A 23,888-nucleotide genomic window follows, 5' to 3' on the forward strand; every position below is an offset into this window, starting at 1 on the left:
CAGTCAGCCTGCCACCAGACAGGCGTTGTGTGTGTGCGCTGTGTGTGTGTGCGCTGTGTGTGTGTGCGCTGTGTGTGTGTGCGCGCTGTGTGTGTGCGCGCTGTGTGTGTGCGCGCTGTGTGTGTGCGCGCTGTGTGTGTGCGCGCTGTGTGTGTGCGCGCTGTGTGTGTGCGCGCTGTGTGTGTGCGCGCTGTGTGTGTGCGCGCTGTGTGTGTGCGCGCTGTGTGTGTGCGCGCTGTGTGTGTGCGCGCTGTGTGTGTGTGCGCGCTGTGTGTGTGTGCGCGCTGTGTGTGTGTGCGCGCTGTGTGTGTGTGCGCGCTGTGTGTGTGTGCGCGCTGTGTGTGTGTGCGCGCTGTGTGTGTGTGTGTGTGTGTGTGTGTGTGTACGCGCTGTGTGCTGCCTGTGAGCGCACTGCCTGTGTGTGCGCGCGCTGTCTGTGTGCGGGGTGCGAGGGGTTAACAGCACTCGGCTGCCGTCTGGAGCCGGTTCAAGCTGGTTCTCTGGAAAGTGCTTTGTGCGTCGCCTGGAATTGTGGGAAGGGTCATGTGTGGAGACCAAGTGATGTCATGGGATCAAATGTGACTCAGCCATTTATCAGCTGTGTGCAGGTAATCGGACAGTGACGCTCCCTGAACCCGCCTCAGAAACCACAGCTCGCCAGGTGCTTCGGTAAAGGGTTAACAGTGTTGGGCACATTTTGGCCAATTGAAGCTGGTGAGAAATTTGTTTAAAAACTGTTGAGAAGTTTTCAAGTCAGCAAACTTAAATCTTATCGATGAAAGTGGTCTTAAGTTACAAAATTCAGTTCCCAAATGTATTTTAATCCTGGTTTCAACATTGTAGTGACCTGGACAGTAAGCGTGTTGTACAGAATATCTTCCTCCCCCAACCCTTTTACCCTCTCTTCCCTCCTTACCCCCCATCCCCGACTGACTTGAAGTGCCGATCTGTGCTCGAGTACATCTCCAGTGCCTCAGCCAAGTGACCGACCGCTCTTGTTGAGAGTCCGGGTGCTGAGTGTCGGTAAACCAGCGTTCCCTTCAATTTTTTTTTGGGTGCGTGGCCCATTCAAATTCCCGCGCATGCGCGGTTTGCCCTATTGTAAAGCCGGCAAGCGGCTTGTGTGGGAGCTCCAGACAGCGCAGCTTAACGGGAACTTAGCTACCAGCTGCAACCGGTCCTTGTCCTCGCCTTTCGGCTGCCTGCGCACGTTCCAGCGGCCAGGAGTGGGGAGCCTTTCCTTAGCCCCCGCCTAGCCCGGAGGGAGTGACGCACCCGCCTGTAACATCCCTGCCCTTGCCCCAACTGACACGTGAATTCCATCCGAAATATTGTTGGTGCAAGATTGGGGGATCGCAATGAATTGTTTCTGCAGCCTGAAAGGACGCCAACATTAACCGTTTCACCGATTAACTATGTATTTACTTAAATTTTCTGTTGCAAAGATTAATAATTTTTGTACACTTACCCCCTCTGGTTTTTATTTTCCCCTCATAAGACCTGCCCCTCGACCTGGGGGCTGGCTAGGCAGGGTCTTTAATGCCCCCCCCCCCCCCCAATGATGCTCTGTTCTTCAGCTCTACGTCTCTTCTCTATCCTCCTTATTCCCTAACCCTCCCCAGCTTCCTGCCCAGAACGTATATTGAGATTTCCAGGATGAATCCATATCCCACTCTTGTGGTACTAGCCGTTTAAAAGATAAAGTCCAAGGATGTTGTTGGATTATTTAGCTTGTGCCAGAAGCCAGAGGGTGAAGTTTTGCTTTAAAGGCTGCCGTGCGATTTCTTTTATTTTGGCGTTGCTAGTGGTCAGAACTCTCACAAATAAACTTCTAATTCAACAGCAGCACCAATGGGAACTGAAGCTGTGCTCCATGGTGAGGGGCTGTGAGTGATTAACAGAAAGATCGGGATAGTGTTGCTGATCTTGAAATGATCCTGCTGGAAGACGAATGGCTGGGAGAGAAAAGTGTTTGTCGTTCAATTCCTTTTTTTACCTACAATTTACAGCACAGACACAGGCCATTCGGCCCGACTGGTCCGTGCCGGTGTTTATGCTCCACAAAAGCCTCCTCCCGCCCTACTTCATCTCACCCCATCAACATATCCTTCCATTCCTTTCTCCCTCGTGCTTATCTAGCTTCCCCTTAAATGTCTCAACCATTCCATGTAGCGAGTTCCACATTCTCGCCACGCTCTGGGGAAAGAGGTTTCTCCTGAATTCCCTATTGGATTTATTAGTGACTGTCTTATATTTATGACCCCTAGTTCTGGTCTCCCCCACAAGTGGAAACATCTTCTCCACATCTACCCTATCAAACTCTTTCATAATCTTAAAGACCTCTACCAGGTCACCCCCTCAGTCATTTCTTTTCTAGAGAAAAGAGCCCCCGCCTCTTTAGCCTTTCCTGATAACTTCAGTTCTGGTATCATTCTAGTAAATCTTTTTTGCGCCTTCTCCTGTGCTTCGATATCCTTTTGGCTGGATTTTATTTTCCTGTCCAGTTTCCTGACCCCTCTCCTCTCCTGACGGCACTGATGCTTGCTGGCGCGTGTTCATGGATAGCAGCCACACTCCTCTACCCTGGCGGCTGTTCCTTGCGCGTGGGCCAACACAGCGAGCATCAGCTGGGCCACAGCAGATCCTTGCCCTCGCCCCACCCCACATGCGTAGCGACCAGTTGGAACACACCTATTGCCACCTGGCCGAGGTCAGCTAACTCGGGACAGACCGGCGGCGAATCGAGCCTGGGATGGTCTTCTGGTGCGTACGGCTGCGCTAAATACTGAGTTTCTATCAAAAAGTATTGTACTGACTTACAAAATCGCAGAAGTGTGCTGATTTGTTTAAATGCTTGAATTAATTTAATTGTTGGAGCAGTCACCAGCAATGTTCCCTTTAAGCTGCGCTTTGTTCTGCACAACCTGTTTCTTTTAATGCGCGGCCCCTTTAAATTTCTGCACGTGCGGGGTGCTTAGTGTCAAAGCTGGTGAACGGCCTGCGTGGCTGAGCACGGGCGCAGCTTAGCAGAAACATTGGTCACCGGTAAACTTCTACTGGCAAAACTAATCAGACTGTAACGATATTACATAGTGGGAGGAGGCAAGGGAATGATTGACTTGTGCAAAGATTGGGAAAATGTGTCTGATCTTTGCCGCATTGTTACTGGGCGAACCTTTCGTGCTGTGTCCACTTGAACCGAGAGTCAGCCAACAGTACAAGAATAGATATATAAACAGAAAGTGCTGGGCATCTGTGGAGAGAGATGGACGAAAGGTCAACGACCTGAAATGTTAACTCTGTTTCACTCTGCATAGATACTGCCTGGCCTGCTGAGTGTTTCCAGCATTTTCTGTTTATATTTCAGATTTCCAGCATAAGAACATAAGAAATAGGAGCAGGAGTCGGCCACACAGCCCCTCGAGCCTGCTCCGCCGCACGGCCCCTCGAGCCTGCTCCGCCGCACGGCCCCTCGAGCCTGCTCCGCCGCACGGCCCCTCGAGCCTGCTCCGCCGCACGGCCCCTCGAGCCTGCTCCGCCGCACGGCCCCCCCCCGAGCCTGCTCCGCCGCACGGCCCCCCCCCCGAGCCTGCTCCGCCGCACGGCCCCCCCCGAGCCTGCTCCGCCGCACGGCCCCCCCCGAGCCTGCTCCGCCGCACGGCCCCCCCCGAGCCTGCTCCGCCGCACGGCCCCCCCCGAGCCTGCTCCGCCGCACGGCCCCCCCCGAGCCTGCTCCGCCGCACGGCCCCCCCCGAGCCTGCTCCGCCGCACGGCCCCCCCCCCGAGCCTGCTCCGCCGCACGGCCCCCCCCCCGAGCCTGCTCCGCCGCACGGCCCCCCCCGAGCCTGCTCCGCCGCACGGACCCCCCCGAGCCTGCTCCGCCGCACGGCCCCCCCCCCCGAGCCTGCTCCGCCGCACGGCCCCCCCCCCGAGCCTGCTCCGCCGCACGGCCCCCCCCCGAGCCTGCTCCGCCGCACGGCCCCCCCCCGAGCCTGCTCCGCCGCACGGCCCCCCCCGAGCCTGCTCCGCCGCACGGCCCCCCCCCGAGCCTGCTCCGCCGCACGGCCCCCCCCGAGCCTGCTCCGCCGCACGGCCCCCCCCCGAGCCTGCTCCGCCGCACGGCGCCCCCCCCCGAGCCTGCTCCGCCGCACGGCGCCCCCCCCCGAGCCTGCTCCGCCGCACGGCGCCCCCCCCGAGCCTGCTCCGCCGCACGGCGCCCCCCCCCGAGCCTGCTCCGCCGCACGGCGCCCCCCCCCGAGCCTGCTCCGCCGCACGGCGCCCCCCCCCCGAGCCTGCTCCGCCGCACGGCGCCCCCCCCGAGCCTGCTCCGCCGCACGGCGCCCCCCCCCCGAGCCTGCTCCGCCGCACGGCGCCCCCCCCGAGCCTGCTCCGCCGCACGGCGCCCCCCCCGAGCCTGCTCCGCCGCACGGCGCCCCCCCCGAGCCTGCTCCGCCGCACGGCGCCCCCCCCCGAGCCTGTTCCGCCGCACGGCCCCCCCACGAGCCTGCTCCGCCGCACGGCCCCCCCCGAGCCTGCTCCGCCGCACGGCCCCCCCCCCCGAGCCTGCTCCGCCGCACGGCCCCCCCCGAGCCTGCTCCCCTCAATGGCCTCACCCCCTCCCTATCTCTGTAAACTCCTCCAGCCCTACAACCCTCCGAGATCTCTGCGCTCCTCCAATTCTGGCCACTTGCGCATTCCCCGATTTCCATCGCCCCACTATTGGAGGCCGTGCCTTCAGCTGCCTAGGCCCCAAGCTCCGGAATTCCCTCCCTAAACCTCTCTACCTCTCTTTCCTCCTTTAAGACATTTTGTTTGATAATGCTCCTGTGAAGCTGCTTGGGACATTTTACTACATTAATGGCGTTATATAGACACACATTGTTGTTGTTAAGGGTAATTTCAACCCCACCCCCCCCCCCCCCCCAAAAGTATATTGGAATCAATAAGCTAAATAGCCCTTGTGATAACACTTTTAAATGACCCTTGCTGTAAAACATGAACAGTTCTTGACTCGGTTGCAGTTTCATTGTCTACAGGGCAGTCTTATTTGGAACTGCTATCTGTAAAGGTCGTGCGCAGTGTTCCCTTTAATGTTTTTTCGGGCTACGCGAGCCATTATAAATTCCGCGCATGCGTGGTTTTTCTACTTAAAAGCCGGCTCACCGGCTGCGTAGGACCTGCAGAGCGCTGTGCAGCTTAAAGGGAGCACGGTGGCATAGTGGTTAGCACTGTTGCCTCACAGCGCCAGAGACCCGGGTTCGAATCTGGCCTCGGGCGACTGTCTGTGTGGAGTTTGCACATTCTCCCCGTGTTTGCGTGGGTTTTCTCCGGGTGCTCCGGTTTCCTCCCACAGTCCAAAGATGTGCGGGTTAGGTTGATTGGCTATGATAAATTGACCCTTAGTGTTAGGGGGATTAAATACGTGGGGTTACAGGGATAGGGTGGGATATGTGTTGGTGCAGGGGTTACGGGGATCGGGTGGGATATGTGTCGGTGCAGGCTCGATGGGCCGAAATGGCCTCTATCTGCACTGTGGGGTTTCTGTGATTCTGTGACATAGGAGAAAATACGCTTGTTAAAAGCTGCAATCCAAACCATAACTGTGTTATATGGCGGGGGGGCAGGGAGGGAAGCAGGAACTGGGCAACACTGAAGCTTCATTAATACTAATCTGTGGATGTCTTTAGTAATATAAAGAGGAAATTAAGCAGCCATCAGAGAAATTTGATAAATTAAAAATATGTTTTTTTAAATGGAAGTGGAATTGACCTTGTCTCCCATTTGACATCGAATTGAAGATTTATTTTTATAGCAGAGGAAAACAGTAACTCCCTGAGTCAGAGGTCCCTGGTACCATTTTGTTAAATCTCTTCTGCACCCTCTCCAACGCCTTGACATTCTTCCTAAAGTGTGGTGCCAAGAATTGGACACAGTACTCCAGCTGAGGCCTAACCAGTGATTTATAACGGTTTAGCATAACTTCCTTGCTTCTCGACTCAATGCCTCTCTTTATAAAGCCAAAGATCCTGTACGCTTTTTTAACTGCCTTCTCAACTTGTCCTGCCACCTTCAAAGATTTGTGCACATCCACCCCCAAGTCTCTCTCTTCCTGCACCCCCTTTAAAATTGTAAGAAATCACACAACACCAGGTTATAGTCCAACAGCTTTATTTGAAATCGCAAGCTTTCGGAGCGCTGCTCCTTCGTCAGGTGAAGTGGAGAGATGCATAAAAACACAGCTTATATAGTCAGAGAATAATGTCAGATGTTTACAGGTAATCTTTCTAACTGCCATTTATCACACCTCGGCAGAGAGATAATCACAGCAATCAAAGGTGTAAATGGTGTCCAAACAGGTCAGTCAGGAAAACATTACATCAAAGAGCAATGAGGTGGGGTCACAAGGGGTCAAATGTTGCAGATGCTGGGGTCTGTATGAAAAACAAAAAAACAGACAAAAAACATTTTTTTTGCTGGAAATCACAGCAGGTCCAGCCGCATCTGTGTAGAGAGAACAAGCCAACGACGACTCGAGTCTGGATGACCCTACGTCAGGTGGGGTTACATGTAGCGTGACATGAACCCAAGATCCCGGTTCAGGCCGTCCTCATGGGTGTGGAACTTGGCTATCAGTTTCTGCTCGATGATTTTGCGTTGTCGTGTGTCTCAAAGGCCGCCTTGGAGACCTTAAAATTGTACCCTTTAGTTCATATTGCCTCTCCTCGTTCTGCCTACCAAAATGAAACACTTCACGCTTCTCTGCGTTAAATTTCATCTGCCATGTGTCCGCCCATTTCACCAGTCTGTCTGTGTCCTCCTGAAGTCTGTTACTATTCTCCTCATTGTTTACTGCATTTCCGAGTTTCGTATCATCTGCAAACTTTGAAATTGTGCCCTTGTATACCGAAGTCCGGGTCATTAGTATACATCAAAAAGAGCAGTGGTCCTAATATCGACCCCTGGGTAACATCACTCTACACTTCCCTCCAGTCTGAAAAACAACCGTTCACCACTGCTTTCTATCCATTAGCCAATTTTGTATCCGTGCTGCCACTGTCCCTCTGGACTTCTCTCTGTTCCTTCTTGGTGGGAGGGGCGCTGACACCCATTTAAGAGTGGGCTGGTAAAGAAAAGAAATGTCCCAAAGTGATTCACAGCCAATTAATTACTTGTGAAAATGTCGTCAAATGCAGCAGCCAATTCGCACGCAGCAAGGTCCCACAAACAGCACTGAGACAAATGGGAGAGCAGTCTACTTTAGTGGTGCTGGTGAACAACTAAGCGAGGGTCTGGACAAAGAGAACTCCCCTGCTCTTCTGAATGACGCGTGGGATCTTTTGCGTCCACTTGAACAGGCAAGGTGGTTTAACGTTTCATCCGAAAGACTGACAATTTCTCAGTAATGCAAAAAAGCATCAGCCGAGATCTGATCCTTCTTGGGATGATTCCTGCGAGGAGACTGGGTATATTGTTCTCAACCCCACCCCTGTCCTGTTCATTAAGTGTAAATATTTTTGCTCCAAATACCTAAGATCTAATAGCAAAATACTGTGGATGCTGGAAATCTGAAATAACAACAGAAAATGCTTGAAGCACTCAGCAGGCCAGGCAGCATCTGTGGAGAGAGAAACAGAGTTAACGTTTCAGTTCTGATGAAGGGTCCCAGACCTGGAACGTTAACTCTGTTTCTCTCTCCACGGATGCTGCCTGGCCTGCTGAGTGCTTCCAGCATTTTCTGTTGTTATTAGCTAAGGTGATCTAGTTAGATGCATCAAATGCGCGATAAATGCTGCCTTCCTAGTGTCGCCCACATCCCAGAAACAAAATCAATCTCGGTGGACACGTTTCTCCATCCCCGTGTCTTAGTTTAAAAGCCGCGTTGGATTGCCTTGGCCTCGCCCGCCCGCCAGCTTTTCAAAGTGGCTCCACTGGTCCTTCCACTGTTTGTTTTTTATAAATTCACTCACGGGATGTGGGCGTCGCTGGCAAGGCCAGCATTTATTGCCCATCCCTAATTGCCCTCGAGAAGGTGGTGGTGAGCCGCCGCCTTGAACCGCTGCAGTCGGTGTGGTGAAGGTACTCCCACAGTGCAGTTGGGGAGGGAGTTCCAGGAGTTTGACCCAGTTACTCGGACAACAACAACTTGCATTTATATAGCACCCTTAACGTAGTAAAATGTTCCAAGGCGCTTCACGGGAGCTTTATCAAACAAAATTTGACACCGAGCCACATGAGATGTTTGAACAGGTGACCAAAAGCTTGCTCAAAGAGGTCGGTTTTAAGGGGTGTCTTAAAGGAGGAGAGAGAGAGGCGGAGAGGTTTAGGGAGGGAATTCCAGAGCTCTGGGCCCAGGCAGTTGAAGGCACGGCCACCAATGGTGGAGTGATTAAAATCAGGGTTGTGCAGGAGCCCAGAAAGCTTGAAGGGTTGGGCGGGCTGGAGGAGGTTACAGTGATAGGGAAGGGGGCAAGGCCATGGAGGGATTTGAAAACAAGAATGAGAATTTTACAATTGAGGCGTTGATCTTTCGTCAGAAATGTACAACATCGACCTGAAATGTTAACCTTGCCTTCTGCTCTCCGCAGATGCTGTGCGATCGTCTGAGTGTTTTTATGCCGGACTGTTAGCATTGGGGATTAGTGTGTTAAAAATGTAGCGGTAGAAGATAGACATTGCTGGATTTTTCATGTGAATGTGATGGGGGGAAAAAAACGTGTGGAATTGTTTCCATATTGCATTTGTTTTAGGTTTAATTTTTCATCCGAGTGGAAATGAGAATTGTACTTTTAAATCCGGTGTTCTCATGCAAAGGTCACACTTGGCCGTAGATCCCGGTTGTGTGTGATGAGCTGGAGTGCGAACAGTTAGCTGTAAACTGTGATCTTGTATCCTTAAGTCTTTTTTTTATTCATTTGTTCTCTGGATGTGGACGACACTGGTATTTATTGCCTGTTTCTAGGGCTTGGAGGCAACCCTGCAATGTGGGGCTGGAGTTGTGTGGAGACCAACCTTGGCAAGAGCGGCAGGTGCCCTTCCTTGAAGAATATTAATAAACCGGTTGGGTTTTTACAACAGTCCTGGTTGCAAGCCCGCGAACGATGAGATTTAGTGCAGTCCGATTCACAAATTGACGTAGTGGGATTGGAACTCGGGGCTTCTGGGTTCCTGGTCCAATATCTTAACCACTACTCTACTGTAACCTAGGAAATGATCTAAACTGTATATTTTTCAGCATAATCTGCAGTGCAGAGAGAATTATTATTCGGGGTGTTGAGAGCTCACAATGTTCCCAAAGTACAGCCATAATAAGAGCTGGTAATTCAGGTTATGAAGGAGGTATGGCCAGCGCATTGTGAAGTTTTTCCCATACTGATATGGAGTGCAAACCACATTTTTCATGTGGGTCCCCTCAGACAAGTGCCCAGTTATCTACCAGGCTGGTTTATTGCTATCTGTAAATAGTGCTGCAAGACGATCATATGGAACTTAACCTTAATGCTGGTGTGCATTCTGCTCTCTCGTCTAATGCAGGTAGATTTAATGGGCAGTGCTGTAGTGAATCTTCTTGCAAACCTGCAGTGTAACTGGAACATTTCAGAGGAGTTTTAGATTTCACTGATGAAGATGCCCTAATTCATGAGCTGGTGAAACTGCCACTCCATTTTCTGCCAATTCATAGAGTTTAAGCACAGAAACAGGTCATTCGGCCCTACTTGTCTATGCCGGTGTTTATGTTCCACACGAGCCTCCTCCCACCCTACTCTATCTCACCCTATCTTTCTATTCCTTTCTCCCTCGTGTTTATCTAGCCTCCCTTAAATGCATCGATACTATTCACCTCAACCACTCCCTGTGGGAGCGAGTTCCACATTCTCACCACTCTCTGGGTAAAGAAGTTTCTCCTGAATTCCCGATTGGATTTATTAGTGACAACCTTATTGATGACCCCTAGTTTTGGGCTCCCCTACAAGTGGAAACATCATCTCTACCTCTACCCTATCAAACTCTTTCATAATCTTAAACACCTCTATCGGGTCGCCCCCTCAGCCTTCTCTTTTCTGGAGAAAAGAGCCCCAGCCTATTCAGTCTTTCCTCATGAGTTATAACTCCTGTGTGTTCTCATTTTATTTTTGGCCTACTGCGCAGGCCATTCAAAATGCCACACATGCGGGTTTTTTCCTATTTAAAAGCCAGCTCACCAGCTGCGCGGGACCTGCAGAGTGCTGCGTGGCCGTGCAGCTTAAAGGGAATGTTGGTTATAACCCCTCAGTTGTGCTATCGTCCTTGTTCTTTTTTTGCACCTTCTCTAGTGCCTCTATATCCTTTTTAAAACTCTGTCTTAACCAGACCCCAAATGTCTGATGTTTTCGAGGTTGCCCTGTGAGCGGCTGCCGTCCAATCTTAAATACTGCAACAGAAAGTTTGGGGGAAGAAATGAGGTTTTAGTCCTCCGTAGTGCTCGGTGGGGAAATTGAAGCGGCCCAAAGATTTCATGGCTTACTATTTTATTTTTTTTCCCCCCCTACCACCGACAGATATTTCTGCTATGACGGACGATGTGTACAGAACACGAAGCCAAAAGAGAGCATTGGAGCGGGAGGGCCTGCACAACGATGTGGATACGAAGAAACCAAAAATGGAATGTTCCAGGGGGACTGATACGGACAGTGAACTAGAAGAAGTTAAAGGAGAGATAAAAATTAAAACAGAGCCTGTTGACTGGGGTGGTGGTAGGACTCCTGGGTTACTAAAGGGGCCGGGTGAAGTGAAAGCAACGATCAAAGTGGAAGTACAGGCCGGAGATGAACCCGTCGACATGAGTACATCGAAGACGTAAGTACACAGCCGAGAATTGGTCCGTGTTTTTTAAATTAAAGCTGGTCTGTGTTTCTCTGGAATGGAACACTTGGGTTTGCCAATAATATCACTAAAAATAAAAAAAACGCAAGAATTGAATTTTTATAGCGCCTTTCACAACTTCAGGACGTCCCAAAGCGCTTTGCAGACAATGAAGTACTTTTGAAGTGTGGTCACTGTTGTAATGTGGGAAACGCGGCAGCCAATTTACACACAGCAAGCTCCCACAAACAGCAATGTGATAAATGGCCAGATAATCGGTTTTAGTGATGTTGGTTGAGGGAAAAATATTGGCCCCAGGGCACCGGGGAGAACTTACACTGCTCTTCTTAGAAATAGTACCATGAGATCTTTTACGTCCACCTGAGAGAGCAGACGGGGTCTCGGTTTAACGTTGCCTCCAAAAGATGGCACTTCTGACTGCAGCACTCCCGGTGCAGTACTGAGGGAGTGCTGCACTGTCGGCCTAAATTTTTGTGCGCATGTCTCTGGAGTGGGACTTAAATCCACAACCTTCTGACTCAGGCGAGGGTGCTGCCCACTGAGCCACGGCTGACACTAGGTATTTTACCACACCCCTGATAGGAACGCCCTGTAACCTTATCACGTGAGGGAGAAAGGATTCGAAGGTTAGGGTGATGGGGTGAGATGAAGTGGGTTGGGAGGAGGCTCGTGTGGAGCATAAATGCCAGCATGGACCTGTTGGGCCGAATGGCCTGTTTCTTTGCTGTGCTCTACCATCGTGTAGGCGCTCTTCAGACCCAGCGCAAGTTTGGAACAACAACACCTACAATTGTGCTTCTAGCTGTTTTTCTTTAGTTGAAGTGGGCATGTCGTTCACCCAACCAGCTATTGTGTTTTTGTGAAAATCCTAGTGACCATGAGGAAGGTATGAATACAAAAGCAGAATATAGGAAGGAACATAGAACCAGGAGGAGGCCATTCAGCTGGTCAAGTCTATTCCAACATTCAATTAGATCAGGGCTGATCTGTATCTTAACTCCATCTACCCGCCTTGGTTCCATAACCCTTAATACCCTTGCCTAACAAAATCCTATCAGTCTCAGTTTTGACATTTTCAATTGACCCCCGGCCTCAGCAGCGTTTTGGGGTGAGAGAATTTCAGAGTTCCACGACCCTTTGTGTGAACAAGTGCTTCCTGAACGGCCTGGCTCCAATTTTAAGGTTCTGCCCTCTTGTTCTGGACTCCCCCCACCAGAGGAAATAGTTTCTCTCTCTCTCCACCCTATCAACTCCTTTAATCGTCTTAAACACCTCGATCAGATCACCCCTTAATCTTCTAAACTCAAGGGAATACAAGCCCAGTCTGTGTAACCTACCCTCATGGTTTAACCCTTTTAGTGCAAAGGAGTTGTTGAATAAGTTACCCGAGAAGGCCATCGAAGCAGACGGTGCAAATGGGCTGAAGAAGCATTAAGAGACGTTTCTAGAGAGAGAGGGGATTGAGAGATACGATGGATAGGTGGGCTGATGTGCATCAAAAAGTGATGGTCTTCTGAGAGTTAATGGTTTTTTTCTAGTTCCTGAGCCAAATTTATTTTTGCATTGAAATGCAAAGTTGCTAGCGTACCTCGTACAAGATACTGAGCACAAGAAGTGCAGTATATGAGAATATGTCTGAGGAAGTTGTGATCAACCGTTGCTCTGGTCAGACTGCATCTGCAGTACTGTGCCCAGTCCTGGCCACTGAGGCAAGAGGGAGACGTTCAGGAGTTATAAGGATAAACTGGAGAAACGAGCTTTTAACTGAGAGATATATCTGAGGTGATCTTTAGAGGTATATAAGATGGGGGAATGGAAAAAGTAAATCTGGAAAATTGCATTAAATTAAGTGGCTTGAGCAGGATTAGGAGTCAAACCAGTAAAAGGTAAATTTAAAACTGTTGTCAGGAAATTTTTCATCCAAAGATTGATCAACACAGAATGGACTCTGAGTAGTGGAGGCAAAAATGCTGGAATTGTTTAAGAACAATTGGATGCTGTAGGAGGGAATTTCAGGGTCTTCCGGATGGATGAATTAAGATGGGCACTATGGTCTTCATCAGTTGTAATTATCTTGAATATTGCTGGGACATCCCAATAAAACAGATCCTTGAATGTTACAAGTTGTCAAGCACATTGGGCAGAATCGCTCGGGTTTCTGAAGTCCTGGCTCATCCCTGTGACTCCAAACTTTGTGACTTGGCAAGTTTCTGATCTCACTCTTAATGTCCTGCAGTATGGTGATATGCTTGCAGTCATCCATGCATTGAGGGAAAACTACCTCAGATGGTGGGGAGAAGCCAAGTCAGGGTTAGGGAGCTTTCTGATTGGGAGCAAAAATCTAATGGAGAGTCTCCGCTCTGCTCCCATGCAGCCAGATCCCAAATAATGTTCAGAAGCAGCTACCTGCTAACCCTTGCAGTGGGGGATGAGGGGACTGTCAGTGACCATGGCATGCAAGGGGACCAAATGTGTTTTGAATAGTTATAGTTGTGTTCAGTGGGTAATTGAACTATTTGTGTAGATTGTCCTATGAGGAGAGATTGAGTAGGCTAAGCCTATATTCCCTAGAGTTTAGAAGAATGAGAGGTGATCTCATTGAAACTTATAAAATTCTTATGGGGCTTGACAGGGTAGATGCTGGGAGGATATTTCCCCTGGCTGAGAAGTCTAGAATTAGGGGTCACAATCTCAGAATAAGGGGTCGGCCATTTAGGACTGAGATGAGGAGAAACCTTTTTCACTCGAGGGTTTGTGAATCTTTGGAATTCTCTACCCCAGAGGGCTGTGGGTGCTCAGTCGTTGAGTATATTCAAGGCTGAGAGCGATAGATTTTTGGACACTAAGGGAATCAAGGGATATGGAGATGGTGCAGGAAGATGGAGTGGAGGTAGAAGATTAGCCATGATCTTGAATGGCGGAGCAGGTTTGAAGGGCCGAATGGCCTACTCCTACTTCTTATGTTCTTATTTGAGTCTTACAGTTGAAGCTGATTCCCCAGTCTATGCAGGGCTAGCTGATGTCAGCTGGGATAGTAGTGAGGCCACCACAGTTGGGGGATCGAGCAGCAGTTCCTGCTGCTGGTCGCCATCCAGTGACGCTTGAAGTGTAAGTGTATGGCCGTCGGGTGAGGATATGATTGGGCCGAAGGTGATCAGCTGGATGAGGTATCAAAGAGCCTGTGACACTACCACCCCAATGTGCATCAGTGCCTACGGGAGAAGATGGAGTGAGAGGAAAAAATTGTAAGAGGGGAAAAAAGTGATTGAATATCTGAGAGATGGAGCAGGTTGCCGTTGGTCAATAAGCTCAAGTCAACGAATTCTTTCATTGCTGATGTCCTCGCCCATCTTGAGTGGCACAGAATGGAAGGATATGGGTTCCTGCCTGTGGAGTGACACACAACTAGGATCCTGATTCTGGCCACATCGCTGTGGGGAGGTGATGGAATGAAATTTAGGTACTTCCCAAATGGAATAGTAACAGTTGATGGAGGAATTGTAACTGGGCTATTGTGCGTGTCTTGCTGGCTAGTTTGAGTAGTGTAGACTGGGATCTGAGGGCCTGCTTTCTTTCTTGGCCCAAGCTCACTTTGACCCTGACTTAACAAACGCATGAAAAGGACGGGAAAAGACCATCAGTCCAGTCCATTCAGTCCATGGTGCGGACATGGACAGCTTTGACTTTCCTGGGATTAGGAAAAAAAGGGGGGCTTTTGGCAGTTACAAAAGACAAAAGACGGTGGAAGCCCTAGAGGAGTATAAGAGGTGCAGGGGCATACTTAAAAAGGAAATTAGGAGGGCGAGGAGGGGCCATGAAATAACACTGGCGAGCAAAATAAAGGAAAATCCTAAGATGTTTTATAAGTATATTAAGGGCAAGAGGATAACCAGGGAAAGGGTAGGGCCCATTAGGGGCCAAAGTGGCAAGCTGTGTGTAGAGCCAGATGAAGTAGGTGGGGTTTTAAATGAATTTTTTGCCTCAGTGTTCACTATGGAGAAAGACGATGTAGACATAGAAGTCGGGCAAGGGGACTGTGACATACTTGAACATATTAGCATCGAGAGGGAGGAGGTACTAGCGGTTTTAGCAGGCCAAAAAGTGGATAAATCCCCAGGCCCGGACGATATGTATCCCAGGCTGTTGTGTGAGGCAAAGGAGGAGATTGCAGGGGCTCTGACACAAATTTTCAGAACCTCTCTGGCCACAGGGGATGTACCAGAGGACTGGAGAACAGCTAATGTAGTACCATTATTCAAGAAGGGTAGCAGGGATAAACCAGGGAATTACAGGCCAGTGAGCCTAACATCTGTGGTAGGGAAATTATTGGAAAAAATTCTGAGGGACAAAATTAGTCTCCACTTGGAGAGGCAAGGATTAATCGGGGATAATCAGCATGGCTTTGTCAAGGGTAAATCATGTCTGACCAATCTGATTGAATTTTTTGAGGGGGTGACTAGGTGTGTGGATGAGGGAAATGCTGTGGATGTGGTTTACATGGACTTCAGTAAAGCTTTTGACAAGGTCCCGCATAGGAGACTGGTCAAGAAGGTAAGAGCCCATGGGATCCAGGGGGCCTTGGCGCGTTGGATCCTAAACTGGCTGAGTGGCAGGAGGCAGAGGGTGATGGTCGAAGGTTGCTTTTGTGACTGGAAGCCTGTGTCCAGTGGGGTACCTCAGGGATCGGTGCTGGGTCCCTTGCTGTTTGTGATCTACATTAATGATTTGGATGAGAATGTAAAGGGTATGATCAGTAAGTTCGCGGATGACACGAAAATTGGTGGGGTGGTAAATTGCGAGGAGGAAAGCCTCAGGCTACAGGACAATATTAACGGGTTGGTCAGATGGGCGGAAAAGTGGCAAATGGAATTTAACCCGGAAAAGTGCGAGGTGATGCATTTTGGACGGACAAATAAGGCAAGGGAATACACAATGAGTGGTAGGACCCTTGGAAGTTCAGAGGGACCTTGGTGTACATGTACATAGATCCCTGAAGGCAGCGGAACAGGTAGATAAGGTGGTTAAAAAGGCTTATGGGATACTTGCCTTCATTAGCCGAGGCATAGAATATAAGAGCAGGGAGGTTATGATGGAGCTGTACAAAACGCTGGTGAGGCCACAGCTGGAGTACTGTGTGCAGTTCTGGTCGCCTCACTATAGGAAGGATGTGATTGCTTTGGAGAGGGTGCAGAGAAGATTCACCAGGATGTTACCTGGGATGGAGCGCCTCAGCTATGAAGAGAGACTGGACAGGCTGGGGTTGTTTTCCTTGGAGCAAAGAAGGCTGAGGGGGGACCTGATTGAGGTGTACAAAATGATGAGGGGCATAGATAGGGTAGATAAAGAGGAACTTTTCCCCTTAGTAGGGGGGTCAATAACAAGGGGGCACAGATTCAGGGTAAGGGGCAGGAGATTCAGGGGGGATTTGAGGAGGAACTTTTTCACCCAGAGGGTGGTTGGAAGCTGGAACTCACTGCCTGAAAGGGTGGTAGAGGCAGGAACCCTCACAACATTCAAGAAGCATTTGGATGAGCACTTGAAATGCCATTGCATACAAGGCTATGGACCAAATGCTGGAAAATGGGATTAGACTGGATAGGGAGGGATGGGCGGCGCAGACACGATGGGCCGAAGGGCCTCTTTCTGTGCTGTAAAACTCTATGACTCTAAAGTGGGAGTGGGGGGGTCAATGTTCCCTCTAAAAAAAATTTCATGTGCGGCCGCACACCTTAGCGGGAATACTGTGGGGGGGTGGGGGGGGGGAGCGGAGAACTGAGATTCATTTGTGGAAAACCATGGAGAATGCCGTTCAGCTTTACGAAGGCAATCAAACAAAAATCCCGGAGCCACCGGTAAAACTCATCAATCCCTCTAGTTCCAGCTAACCTGCAACTTGTCCTCTGCAGCTGTAAATGCCCTCCTCAGGACATCCAGATACACACACTACTTCCCAGCAAGGTCACGGAGTGGGAGCGGGAGCCCTGGATAATGTTTCTCTTCCTCTTTCTTTAGGAACAGGAGGAGGCCATTTAGCCCCATATACCCACCTTTGCCCCATTCCTTTAATACCTTAGGTTAACAAAAATCTATCAAGCTCAGATTTCAGATGAACAACTGACAACTGACCCAGCATCAATTGCCGTTTGCGGAAGAGAGTTCCAAAGTTCTACCACCCTTTGGGTGTAGAAGTGTTTCCTAAATTCACTTCTGAAAGATCTGGCTCTAATTTCTAGGCTATCTCCCCTAGTCCTAGATTTCCCCAATCAGCGGAAATAGTTTCTCTCTACCCATCAGTTTCCCTTTAATATCTTGAAAACTTCGATCCTTACGCTGCTAAATTCTAGGGAATCCCTCTTCCCTCTGTCTATAGCCTTGTGTGCTGAGGCCAGTTGTAGCAGACCTTGGTACAGACTGGAGATTGAAGTTGGGACATTCTGGTCGGTTTGACTCAGTGCTATACCAGGTGTTGCTCTGAGGAAGTTAGCGGGAGCTCTGTTTAATTTGTGACAAACCAGTAACGAGCCTGAATGCAACCAGTCACCGCCCCCCTCCCTCATGTACCCCTTCTAACTCCCTGCAACAAGGAATGCTGAATCTAACTGGGGCCGCCCCTGCATTTTGCATATCAACCTCCAATCCAGTACATACCCTGTACTTTCTTTATTAAAGCTGCCTGGCGCTCAGACAGGCTATACAGTGGCTAACATCACTGACAGTTTTACCATCGGAGGTACAACGTAAAATGATCTGTTGTAAACACAGGCGTATAAAGAATTGTGCATGGTTGGCAGTGTGGAATAAGAATAATCTAGGCCTCCGATGAGACATAAAATGCATTGATTAGTTTGACTTTATGGATGAGGGCTGAGACTAAATGTTTAGACTCCATATAATCAATTCTGTATTCGGTTATAGTCTTGCGCTAGAGCTGATATTATGCAAATTGAAGAATTTCACCCAGAAGAAATCTTAAAGGGGAAATGGAAGTCTAGATGGAGTGCTTGTCTTTTTTTGGGGAATACTCGTTCAAAGTATTCCCTCAACGTTTACATAAATATTTAATTAGAATCCTTTTCTTTACCCCCTTCGTGAGTTATATCCTTCCAATTTGAAGAACTTGAGCTGCCCGTGTCCATTAATTTCACACGAGAGTTGTAACTTTATATCGTAGAATCATAGAAATTTACAGCACAGAAGGAGGCCATTCGGCCCATCGTGTCTGTGCCGGCTGACAAAGAGCTCTCCAGCCTAATCCCACTTTCCAGCTCTTGATCCGTAGCCCTGTAGGTTACGGCATTTCAAGTGTATATCCAAGTACTTTTTAAATGTGATGAGGGTTTCTGCCTCTCCCACCCTTTCAGGCAGTGAGTTCCAGACCCCCACCACCCTCTGGGTGAAAAAAGTTCTCCTCAACTCCTCTCTAATCCTTCTACCAATTACTTTAAATCTGTGCCCCCTGGTTATTGACCTCTCTGCTAAAGGAAATAGGTCCTTCCTACCCACTCTATCCAGGCCCCTCAAAATTTATACAACCCACTCAAGTCTCCCCTCAGCTGCCTCTGTTCCACAGAAAACAACCCCAGCCTATCCGATCTTTCCTCATAGCTGATATGTTGGTTCTGGGAGGGAGCTGAAGTTCGGCTCCTGGTGAGGGAATGTTGGGAGTGAGGTTCATGATCCAAGAGGGATGGTAACTATAGAGTGTTGTTTAATTTTGAAGAGCGAGTTGCATTTCTGAATGGCTCTCACTTAAAATGAGTGAGATGCGCTGGATCTATAGGTCAGTATTGTATCATACCCTCCTCCTCATGTGATTGTGTTTCCCCCCCTCCAAACCCCCCCCAAAAAGCCTGGCTGAGTCTGCCTCTGAATATTTCACTACACAAGCACATTTTAATGCTATTAGAATGGGTTTTTATCCCTAGCTGAAGGACTTAAAAGATAAATTGAAACAGAAGTGTGTGTGTGATTTGCGTATGCTCAGATTCCAACCGCATTACCTTCATTAACTACTTTGACTGCCAACGTGGCAGTGACACAAAAGCTTGGAATGGCCAGTGGTATCCAGCAGCTCACACGCTGAGCTACATAATAAAGCAGCACTGGTGAGGCTTTCCGACTGTCAGGGCTCGGAGCCTGGGGATAAGTCTGGAGCGGCGAGGGTTATCACTTTGTGTTGCCGAGCTGGAGTTGGTCTGACACACGCTGGGACACCCCCCCCCCCCCCCCCCCTCAGCTCAGCTCCATGTAATGGCTGCAGGAAGGAGTCATCCTCTCATGCTTTTGGTAAAGGTTTGAATCTCCCCTCCTTTTTAGCGCGCCACCATGTTCCCTGTGTTAAGTCCCCACTCCAGAGACTTGAGCACAGAAACCTAGGCTGACACTCCAGTGCAGTGTTGAGGAAGTGCTGCACTGTCGGAGGTGCCGTCTTTTGGACGAGACGTTAAACCGAGGCCCCGTCTGCTCTCTTGGGTGGACGTGAAAGATCCCACGGCCACTATTTCGAAAAAGAGCAGGGGAGTTCTCCCCGGTGTCCTGGGGCCAATATTTATCCCTCAACCAACATCACTAAAACAGATTATCTGGCCATTATCACGTGGAAGTTTGTGGGATCTTGCTGCGGGCAAATCGGCTGCCACATTCCCTACATTACAACAGTGACTACACTTCAAAAGTACTTAATTGGCTGTAAAGTGCTTTGGGAGGTCCTGAGGTTGTGGAAGGTGCTATATAAATGCAGGTTCGTTCTTTTTTCTTTTTGTTCTTCTTGGGTGGCGACGGGATCGGTTGTGATGCCTCCCATTGTTGAATAGACCATCGCCCCTCACTATCTTAGTTCATGCATTTAAACCACTGGAGGATGGTACTGGAGGGCAAGAGGCACTTGAGGACACCAGCAGCTCCCTGCTAGTTATTCGTGGCGATACTTTGCCGGATCTCCTGTGCACAAAATAGTTGCCACGCCTGCTGTCTGCAGAGTGATCCATTTTATGTGAAAAGCTTTGAGATGTTTGAGAGATGGGATAAGACTGTGCGCAAAAAAAGTCTTAATCTTTTTAGTTTCCAGAGACGGTTTATATTTTTAATCAATTCATCCACGTGAGTAAGCACACATTACAAAGTGGAAGCTCTCCACAAGGAAAGGATATACTTGCCTTAGAGGCGGTGCAACAAAGGTTCGCTAGATTGATTCCTGGGATGAGAGGGTTGTCCTATGAGTAGATTGGGCCTATACTCTCCGGAGTTTAGAAGAATGAGAAGTGATCTCATTGAAATATATATCTTAACCCCAGTCTCTCACTCGCTCTCTTCCCCCCAGTCTCTCGCTCTCTCTCTTCCCCGCAGTCTCTCACTCTCTTCCCCCCAGTCTCTCGCTCTCTCTCTTCCCCCCAGTCTCTCGCTCTCTCTCTTCCCCCCAGTCTCTCGCTCTCTCTCTTCCCCCCAGTCTCTCGCTCTCTCTCTTCCCCCCAGTCTCTCGCTCTCTCTCTTCCCCCCAGTCTCTCGCTCTCTCTCTTCCCCCCAGTCTCTCGCTCTCTCTCTTCCCCCCAGTCTCTCGCTCTCTCTCTTCCCCCCAGTCTCTCGCTCTCTCTCTTCCCCCCAGTCTCTCGCTCTCTCTCTTCCCCCCAGTCTCTCGCTCTCTCTCTTCCCCCCAGTCTCTCGCTCTCTCTCTTCCCCCCAGTCTCTCGCTCTCTCTCTTCCCCCCAGTCTCTCGCTCTCTCTCTTCCCCCCAGTCTCTCGCTCTCTCTCTTCCCCCCAGTCTCTCGCTCTCTCTCTTCCCCCCAGTCTCTCGCTCTCTCTCTTCCCCCCAGTCTCTCGCTCTCTCTCTTCCCCCCAGTCTCTCGCTCTCTCTCTTCCCCCCAGTCTCTCGCTCTCTCTCTTCCCCCCAGTCTCTCGCTCTCTCTCTTCCCCCCCAGTCTCTCGCTCTCTCTCTTCCCCCCAGTCTCTCGCTCTCTCTCTTCCCCCCAGTCTCTCGCTCTCTCTCTTCCCCCCAGTCTCTCGCTCTCTCTCTTCCCCCCAGTCTCTCGCTCTCTCTCTTCCCCCCAGTCTCTCGCTCTCTCTCTTCCCCCCAGTCTCTCGCTCTCTCTCTTCCCCCCAGTCTCTCGCTCTCTCTCTTCCCCCCAGTCTCTCGCTCTCTCTCTTCCCCCCAGTCTCTCGCTCTCTTCCCCCCAGTCTCTCGCTCTCTCTCTTCCCCCCAGTCTCTCGCTCGCTCTCTTCCGCCCAGTCTCTCGCTCGCTCTCTTCCGCCCAGTCTCTCGCTCTCTCTCTTCCGCCCAGTCTCTCGCTCTCTCTCTTCCCCGCAGTCTCTCGCTCTCTCTCTTCCCCCCAGTCTCTCTCTCTCTCTCTCTCTTCCAACAACAACATGCCCTCAAAAAAGCCTCGGCACCGCCGGGCACCCCCAGCTAGTTGAAATATATAAGATTCTGAGGGGGATTGACAGGGTACATGCTGCGAGGTTGTTTCTCCCTGGCTGGAGAGTCTAGAACCGGGGGACATAGTTACAGGATAATGGGTTGACAATTTAAGACTGAGATGAGGGTTGTGAATCTTTGGAATTCTTATCCCAAAGGGCTATGGATGCTGAATCGTTGAGTATATTCAAAGCCGAGATCAGTAGATTTTTGGACTCTAGGGGAATCGAGGGATCTGGAGATCGGGCGGAAAAGTGGAGTTGAAGTCTCATTGAATGGCGGAGCAGGCTCGAGGGGCCATGAGGCCTACTCCTGCTCCTAATTTTTATGTTCTTATGAAAGCTTGGCGGGACTTTTGTCACCACGTGTCTTAGTGGCACCTGCTGGTGGCTTAAACAAAATTGAAATGACAAACATTAGGGTTTCGGTAGCATGGAAATAGAAGAGGAGTTTGCATGTGCTTCAATGGCCATCTATTCCAGTGAAGGGAGGGATAAGCTACAAACACACTGCCCAGGCCTCCACGCAGTTTACACAGCAATAAGCAGTGTGGCCGTTGTAAAGTCCAGTGACGGAAATCTATTCTGGACCGGTTCACAACAATCGATGGATGCTCTGGGTGAAAGGAAGCCATCCTTGGAACTCTGAAAATGAACAGGTGGCTGGAGCTAAATGCTATAGGAGCTCTCTGTCAAATCCAGTGCATCACAGTGTGAGGGCTCTACTGCGGATTGGAGTTAACTTTCTTTCAAGTTCCCCCTTCCCCCCCCCCCCCCAACCACCTCCCCCCCTCGCCCCTTCCTCCCCCCCTCGCCCCTTCCTCCCCCCCTCGCCCCTTCCTCCCCCCCTCGCCCCTTCCTCCCCCCCTCGCCCCTTCCTCCCCCCCTCGCCCCTTCCTCCCCCCCTCGCCCCTTCCTCCCCCCCTCGCCCCTTCCTCCCCCCCTCGCCCCTTCCTCCCCCCCTCGCCCCTTCCTCCCCCCCTCGCCCCTTCCTCCCCCCCTCGCCCCTTCCTCCCCCCCTCGCCCCTTCCTCCCCCCCTCGCCCCTTCCTCCCCCCCTCGCCCCTTCCTCCCCCCCTCGCCCCTTCCTCCCCCCCTCGCCCCTTCCTCCCCCCCTCGCCCCTTCCTCCCCCCCTCGCCCCTTCCTCCCCCCCTCGCCCCTTCCTCCCCCCCTCGCCCCTTCCTCCCCCCCTCGCCCCTTCCTCCCCCCCTCGCCCCTTCCTCCCCCCCTCGCCCCTTCCTCCCCCCCTCGCCCCTTCCTCCCCCCCTCGCCCCTTCCTCCCCCCCTCGCCCCTTCCTCCCCCCCTCGCCCCTTCCTCCCCCCCTCGCCCCTTCCTCCCCCCCTCGCCCCTTCCTCCCCCCCCTCGCCCCTTCCTCCCCCCCTCGCCCCTTCCTCCCCCCCTCGCCCCTTCCTCCCCCCCTCGCCCCTTCCTCCCCCCCTCGCCCCTTCCTCCCCCCCTCGCCCCTTCCTCCCCCCCCTCGCCCCTTCCTCCCCCCCTCGCCCCTTCCTCCCCCCCCTCGCCCCTTCCTCCCCCCCCTCGCCCCTTCCTCCCCCCCTCGCCCCTTCCTCCCCCCCTCGCCCCTTCCTCCCCCCCTCGCCCCTTCTCCCCCCCTCGCCCCTTCCTCCCCCCCTCGCCCCTTCCTCCCCCCCTCGCCCCTTCCTCCCCCCCTCGCCCCTTCCTCCCCCCCTCGCCCCTTCCTCCCCCCCTCGCCCCTTCCTCCCCCCCTCGCCCCTTCCTCCCCCCCTCGCCCCTTCCTCGCCCCTTCCTCCGCCCCTTCCTCGCCCCTTCCTCCGCCCCTTCCTCCCCCCCCCTCGCCCCTTCCTCCTCCCCTCCTCCTCCCCCCTTCCTCCTCCCCTCCTCCTCCCCCCTCGCCCCCTCCTCCCTCACCCCCTCCTCTCCTTCCCCCCCCCCCTCCTCTCCCCGTAGCCCTGCAAATTTTTCCTTTTTGATTATATATCCCATTCCCTTTTGAAAGTTACTATTGAATCATCTTCCACCGCCCTTTCAGGAAGCTCATTCCAACGTACTGCGCAAGCACAGTATCACAAGTAAAATGCTGCAAATACCCAGCAGATCAGGCGGCATCTGTGGAGACAGATGGAAAAAGTTAGAGATATAACAGGTTTTAAGCAAGTACAGAGGCGGGGTAGGGGTGGGGGGCAGTGGGGAGGAAAGAACAAATGGGAAGGTATGTGATAGGGTGGCAGGCAGAAAAGATTATATGACAAAAGGGATATCACAAGAATCGCTTTCTTGCTAAGTTCCTGTGAAACTGAGCTATTCAGACCAGAAGGTTCAATTTCCGTTCATAGAATCATAGAAATTTACGGCACAGAAGGAGGCCATTCAGCCCATCATGTCTGTGCTGGCCGAAAAAGAGCTCTCCAGCCTAATCCCACTTTCGAAACGCTTGTCCCGTAGTCCTTGTAGGTTACGGCATTTGAAGTGCATACCCAAGTACAGGAAACTTTGTGTTATCCGGAGGCTAAATGTCCGACAAGCTCGAGCCACCGGCAAAAATCAGGAGCCGTTTTGTTAGGTTTTTTTTTCTTCTCGTGGCTTTTTTTTCTCAACAGTCAGGCTCTGGAAAGTCTCTCTGAAGCTGTTGCTAAGCTACAGA

General features: G+C 51.2%; 1 protein-coding gene across 11 annotated transcripts in view; it reads left to right on the forward strand.

Moving 5' to 3' along the window:
- gatad2ab (GATA zinc finger domain containing 2Ab) overlaps positions 1-23,888 on the forward strand; it is a 183,502-nt gene that overhangs the window by 100,673 nt on the left and 58,941 nt on the right. For 10 of the 11 annotated variants that reach the window (XM_086004407.1, XM_086004408.1, XM_086004405.1 and 7 more), the window contains exon 3: positions 10,536-10,833. In XM_086004407.1, the coding sequence (XP_085860533.1) occupies positions 10,536-10,833 (298 nt within the window). Of the gene's footprint in view, positions 1-626; positions 715-10,535; positions 10,834-23,888 lie in introns of those variants that run through there. The other variant, XM_086004411.1, reaches the window with a different exon arrangement.

Source organism: Somniosus microcephalus, chromosome 13, assembly GCF_052327205.1.
Source record: "Somniosus microcephalus isolate GS21.2 chromosome 13, FLI_Smic_1.0, whole genome shotgun sequence".
Taxonomy (NCBI): domain Eukaryota; kingdom Metazoa; phylum Chordata; class Chondrichthyes; order Squaliformes; family Somniosidae; genus Somniosus; species Somniosus microcephalus.